General features: G+C 41.6%; 1 protein-coding gene across 1 annotated transcript in view; it reads right to left on the bottom strand.

The window, feature by feature from the left end:
- Nucleotides 1-6,123, bottom strand: part of LOC102019555 — a 41,061-nt gene extending 34,938 nt beyond the window's left edge. The window contains exons 1-5 of the mRNA XM_005414874.2: nt 5,899-6,123; nt 2,723-2,794; nt 2,393-2,556; nt 2,022-2,177; nt 1,608-1,769 (exon numbers count right to left, since the gene is read on the bottom strand). Of these exons, the coding sequence (XP_005414931.2) occupies nt 1,608-1,769; nt 2,022-2,177; nt 2,393-2,556; nt 2,723-2,794; nt 5,899-6,123 (779 nt within the window). The remainder of the gene's footprint in view (nt 1-1,607; nt 1,770-2,021; nt 2,178-2,392; nt 2,557-2,722; nt 2,795-5,898) is intronic.
- Between the last annotated feature and the right edge of the window lie 762 nt (nt 6,124-6,885).

Genomic DNA, 6,885 nt, shown 5'->3' with positions numbered 1-6,885 from the left:
AATCATTTTTTACTCCTAAATTTTGCTTTTTTGTGATTTTTTATTTTTTTCCTTTCATTTCTCTTGCTTTATTGGTGTTTATTCTGTTTCCCTCTCTGTCCTCCCCTTTCTCTTCCTCCATCTGAGTCTCACACACACACACACACACACACACACACACACACACACACCTCTTTTTTAATGCATGTGTTATCTGTTTTGCCTCTCACATGCTGTAATTTATTATCTTTTGTGTTCTGTTCCTTTCCTTGGGTACTTTTCTTTCTTCTTCCTCTCTCTGACTCCCATTTTTTCTACTTATCTCTACCTGGTGCTTCCATGTCAAATTCCAGAGTGTTTTTCCGGATTTCCTCAAATCCCCAAGTCTTTTTCACCCACTCTGTGTCCTGGCCTGCTTTTACCCCATCCCCATCTCTCTTATTCACCACTCCTCTCTCTGTCTCTCTCACCATGCCTTCTGTGTGGGTTCCCACATGACTCACCCTCTCTTTCTCTTTTTGGTTGTCTCCCTGTGTTGACCTCCATCTATTATGCATCTTTTTGCTTGAAAGAGGATTTTTCAAAGATACATATTTTTAAAACTTCATTACTAGATAATCCTTTTATTACCAAAGACATTTAGGGGATGAAATTTCAAATATATACAAAGTTCCCATATATATATTTGCACAGTTGAAGAGCTCTTCAGAACGAAATATGTGAGATTCTCCATGCAACATCCCTGTTTTCAGGACCTGAAGCTGAAGAACTCAAGTGCACAGCACATGTATACGTGGACACTGACCTACATACACACACGATTGCATCCATGGCAACACTTACATATGCACAAACATGTGCTCATGCAAACACATATCCACAAAAATACACACATGCTAGACTGATACAATCTTGTGCCTTTCATTCCTTGAATAAAGTATGCAAATCTCCAAGCTTAAAATGTAATCCTAAACACACTAAGAACATCACACAATGTCATTTTGTAATGAAGATTTAAAATTTATCAGCAGTGCAGAAAACCTGCAATTGGGTGCTTAAACAAAATTCCTTACTTATATGAGTGTAATTTCCACTAATTAAGTTGCACACTCTATTATGTTGTTTTAAATTTCATACCTACAATATAAAGGATACAGGCTGTAGTGTGCCTAAAACACAAAGAGCAGGGACAGAGCTCTCATGGGGCTCAGGTCACTTAAAGCAACATCTCGCAAGGGCAGTGTGCTTGGGTAGACTGTGGAAATGGAGCAGCAGTCATACAGGGAAGCCGGGGACGCACTGCACGGAAGACCTCACATCCCCCAGTGGAGGAGCGGGAGAGACTCACAGGGAGACTCCCCAATAGCCTCTCCTAGCATTTTTCTTGCAAAGCTTAAAAGTTCTAATTCAACGTCATTGTGTGGCTCAGGTTCAAGTTCTCCTCTGACTTGATCACTAGAACGTGTTCTCAGTATGTCTCCAAGTTGAGACATGATGCATATCTAGGAGAATTTGACTAAGAACTTCAAACTAGTTCTGAAACGTGGAACAGAAGGCAATGTTGACACCCCGCAACTGGAGTGTAAAGTCACATCGTGCTGGGAGTTTGTAAAGGACCGAGCACCAACCAGAGGAGACCTGAGTCTGTCAAGGACGGAAATATCCGAGGTGATGCAGCAAGCAGATAGGCTGACGGGCGCGTGACGTTGTCAAGGCGGGAAGGAGGTATCCAGAGCGCACAGCGGACAGTCAGGCCCCGGCCCCTGCGTTCTGGAGTCCTCTGGTGGGGTCTGAGTGTATCATTGACTCAGGAGAATGGAAACCAGACAGTGTGAGTTTAGGTGACTCTGTTCTTTCCGCGAGAGGCACAGGTTAATGTGGATGCACTGTGTTTCCAGCTCGTGAGAAGCAAGGGGCAGGCAGCTGGGAACCTGATATTCACTAAGGCAGCAGAAGTTAGCAAGAAGGCGCTGGGATTATGAAAAACAGCCATGCATGCTCGCACGATGCGGGATATGCTGTGAAACTTTACATACACGCACGCCAGGACGAGGACTCCGTGGGTGGCTCTGGTTGCAGGTGAGGATGGGCAGGACACGTTGGTCTCACGCAGGTGTCTGACCTGCCGCTTGTGCCCGTGTAGGGTGGAAACCATGGAGCCGCTGGCGCAGAGCATGAGCCCGACACAGAGAGCGTCGCTGAGGGAGAACAAAGCCACACTTACGGATTTCAGGACCGTCTTGTAACCCGGAGCAGAGCAGGATCCGAAGTCTATTTTATTTGAGCTGTTTTCCTTTTTCCACTTAGCAGTCACTTGCACAGGAAAAGCGAGATTCAGTATTATGTCAGTGGCCAGCAGAGGGCAGTGAAGGTGCTTATATAGTTGGGAGCTCTCACTTTAAACTCTGCCCACCTGGAGCTCCTGGAGCTGAGCGTGAGGGCCTGGAAGACACTTCGCAGGCAGGTGCTGCCCATAGAGACACCCCTGCCCACCCTGCGAACATAGAAAACGAGTTTGCATCCAAGGTCGTTGAGGAAGTCTTTTGCCCCCAAAGCTGCTATGACTCTGGGATTGCTCTGGAGAGAACGACCAGGGTGTTGGCCACGTCAGGTGCCCGAGAATCCAATCTGTGGACCTTGATTTGCATCCACTGACATAAAGGAACAAATACTGATCTAAAAGACAGAAATCACCCATGGTTCCAACGACTATCTGGACCAGGAATAGCATTTCAATACTTACCTGTGTGGAAGCCATTCTGTTGTCTTCTATGCTGTATTTGCATTCAGAAGTAGTGGACGCATGAGTTCTATACTGTTTTTAACAGAAAATGAAAATTAAAAATTCTCATTTTCTTATTATTTCTTGTTCAGAGTTTTTTCTTTAATATTAGAAAAATCTGTGGTTCCTTTGCAAATTGCACACGTTTGGACAACTCTCACCCAGGATTTACATATTAATAATTAATTTAATAATTAGGACTCAACAAATGGGATCTCATCTTATTAAAAATCTTTTGCACACCAAAAGGAATCACACAGTGAACAGACATCCCTCAGAGTTGGAAAAAATTATACCCAGTAGTCCCTTAGACATGGAGTTATGTCTAGAACATATAAAAATTCAAAAAAATGAGTCCCCCCAATTTCAAAGACTCAATCTGAAAATGGACATCCAAGGTGAATTCAAACTTTTCAGAGGAAGGAATACAAATGTCAAATAAATACATGAAAAAATGTTCAACATGATTGGTCATTTAAGAGATGCAAATTAAAACAACACTGAGATTCCATCTTACTTCCGAAAGAATGGCTAGCATTAAAAAATCAACCAATAACTAATGCTGACGGGGCTGTGGCAGAAAAGGAACACTTCTCCACTATTGGTGGGAGTGCAGACTGTTACAGCCACTGTGGAAATCAGTGTGGAGATTCCTTTAAAAACCAGGAGTAGCAGTCCCATTCGACCGAGCTATTCCTCTTCTGGGTATCTTCCCAGAAGAATTTAAAGCATCATATCACAGTGATATATGTGCACCCATGCTTACAGCAGCACAATTTGTGATAGCCAGATCTTCAAAACAACACAAATGCCCATCAACCGATGAATGAATAAAAAGGTGGGGGGGTTTTAATATAATATAGTACTACACAGCCGTAAAGAAGGATAAACTTGAGATTTTTATAGGTAATGGATGCAATTTGAGACCATACTCATAAGTGAAATAAATCAGGTTCACATGTGTAAATATTATATTGTCTCCCTGATATCAGAAACTGAAATAGTAAATAATGTACAAAATGTACAATAGATATTGTGAATTGAAAAGAAACTATTCAACAGAAAAGGGAAACTGATGCAGTAAAGGGGAAAGGAAGAAAGAGAAAAGAAAAAACATATACGCACAAGATAGTTAAGGTAATAATACAGCTAGCTTCCTTCAGTTCATTGAAAAGAAAGGTTTGGTCTAATATTGTTTGAACAATATTTCACACCTATATGTTGCACTCTGAGTAACTACTATGAAGACAACAATACCCAGTGTATTAATTATTGCTATTTTCCTATTAGCCTGTTTTTATACTCTGTTTTATTGTTATTTTTATTTCTCTTTAAATAAAAGATTTCTAAAAAATAATTAATAACAAATGTGATACCCATAACTGTATGATACAGCCACTACTATTTTTCTTCCACTAGTTTGTAGGACAATTGAATGACAAAGCTTTTACTGACTCACTTAAGTATTTGTAGAGTTCCCATCTGAACTAGAGTAGCCTGATTGTGACAACATAGATGTTACCTTACACCATTACAGAAGTTACTATAGGAAAATATATTACCCTATTTCACTGGTTTGGTTCTCCAAAAATAAAAATTGAAGTAGTTCTTCAATACTGTGAATGTTTCATTCTAAATTTGAATTGTGCTTCAACTTTTATCCAAGTATTATTCTTTGAAAAATATGTTGTAAAATGAAGAATGAAGTTTTATGTATCTTAACAAATATGCACACACTGAGTAATTTATATTATCCAAATGGGGTTTATTGTCAGGCATGGTGGCACACACCTGTAATCCCAGTACTCAGGAAGCTGAGGCAGGAGGATCATTGTGAATTCGAACCAGCCTGGGCTACAAAGTGAGCTCAAGGCCAGACTGAACTGCAGAGAGAGACCCTGTCTCAAAAAAAGAAGAAAAAAAAATGGGGTTTATTGAGTATGGGTAAATATTACAAGTGAAACAGAAGCTTTCATATAAATTCTTGCTGAAAGTACAAAGGACATAAATTTTTGGAAAATATTAAGGCTTGATCTATGCCTGGAATATGATATAAAAATAGTGATGAAGCTGGTATGGTGGTGCATGCCTGTGATCCCAGCACTTGGAGGCTGAGGCAAGAGGATCATTTCAAGTTTGAGACCAGCCTGGGCTACAAAGTGAGTTCAAGGCCAGCCTAAACTGCATAGCCAGACATTGTCTCAAAAAGACAAAAGAAAAAAAAATAGTGACAAGATATTTGAAGAACAAATTTAATCCTCTTTAGAAAAAATCATATTCATGTTTTGGGGATTTTGAAGCGGGGACATTTTTGAAAGTTTGCGGGGATGGGTTTTGTACCAGGAATTAAACTCAGGGCCTCTCACTTGCCAGGCAGGCACTGTACTGATGAGCTACATCCCCAGCTATATTCAGTTTTTTAGAAAAAGTAAGTGAAATTCTAATTATGAAATTTGAAACAGATTAAGCTACCACATAATGTAAAATATACATGAGCATCACTTAATCATGTGCAGGAAAATTGGACATTGGAGGCATATACAAAGAGTATTATTAAAATTTTAAACAAATAAACCCTTATAAGTATGAACCTGTTCCAAAGACTGAAGGCATTAGTGTGGCTTTTGTGTATCATTAAGAGGAAATTTGCGCAACATTATCAAAAATACTAATATTGTCTTATACTACCTACATTTTTGGTACACATGTGATTGCAAACATGATCAAGCACATTGGACCCAAGTTAGAGGAGCATTTTGCTTTTTCTGATTCTCCTTCACATTTTATGAGGAGCGTTCAGTGATGGAAGCTATCCCATGGTGTTCAGTGACCTGTGCATAGAATTATGTGGAAAGATGGAAGGTACAGGCCATGAAAATGTCTGTGACTTCTCTAAGATACCTGTGATGTCATTTTAATTTCCAGATTAGAGTCCCGCACACGGTAACAATCAGAATACTGTGTGCCCACAGCTCCTGAGCTCGTGGCAGCCAGGGTTATGCTGGAACAAGCCCGCAGGCATCAGCGGTCAGCACAGAATCCTGTCCCCGAAGCCCGTGTCTTCAGATCTGCCCCCGCTTCAGGAGCCCTGCGCACGCCTGTGTGGCTTCCCTGCGGGTCTTTCCCCCCAGAAGGACCTCGTCTCGGGATGGGAGCGCTTTCCAGCCCCGCTGCTCCCGCTCCCCTTTCAGAGCCTGCCTCTCAGACAGGATGGCGACCTCAAGGTGACGGGCACACGGACCACGACGTGTGTGGGAGAGAAGGTCAGACACAGAGATAAACACGGGGGATGCTGTGGCCTCACCTCCCCACGGAGTGACACGATCACTTCCGCGGTGACACAGTGACAGTACGTTCTTCATTGCTGCATCTCTGGAAACTTCTTGATGTCAAACTCCCAGAAACAATTAAAAGTTTCTCCTTTGTGTTAAGCATTTCCAAAGAGCGGAGGAGTGTGCGGTGAGACTGTCACTCTCTGTCCTCCCTGGGCACATGGGTCACAGAGGAAGGCAGCAGAGAAGGTGGAGGTTTGTGCCAGGAGAGAAAGAGACAGAAAAGCATGTGGGTCCCCAGATGTTATGCACCTGTGAGAAGCTGTTTGTTTCACAGTCTTTGTTTCCTACACCACAGTCTCCCAAACTGCACCATCAACTGTGTTTTGATCAGAGAAATAAAAAGATACGTACAGGGGATGCCAGGGAACAGTGAAAGTGAGGATATCATGCCACAGTGGATATTAAAATCCATTAGAGGCCAATTGTGCAACTCTCTGCAAACTAATTGGAAGGTCCCCTTGAGATGGGTGAAATTCAGAGACAGCACTGGGTATCCACATTGCCTCAAAAAAGTACCACTGTATTGGAAGCATTCAAATTCCCATTCACATGCTAACTGGGAAAAATCAACAGTTTGCAGAGAGCTAGCTAGATAGGTTTGATGTAGATAGGGATACCTACATATACATGTATAATACTAAAGTCACATCCTAAAGAATAATTGAAATTCTTATCACAACATGCAAAAGGGAAAGCCCAAGGATCTTTAATGTAACAGAACAGAGCACAATATACAAGACTAGTCACTCTACTCAATTATAATTCTATAAGGAAAGGGAGGGTATAAGT

The sequence above is a fragment of the Chinchilla lanigera genome, unplaced genomic scaffold (assembly GCF_000276665.1).
Source record: "Chinchilla lanigera isolate Chin_1 unplaced genomic scaffold, ChiLan1.0 scaffold00203, whole genome shotgun sequence".
NCBI lineage: Eukaryota > Metazoa > Chordata > Mammalia > Rodentia > Chinchillidae > Chinchilla > Chinchilla lanigera.
This window is presented reverse-complemented; position numbering and strand designations above follow the sequence as displayed.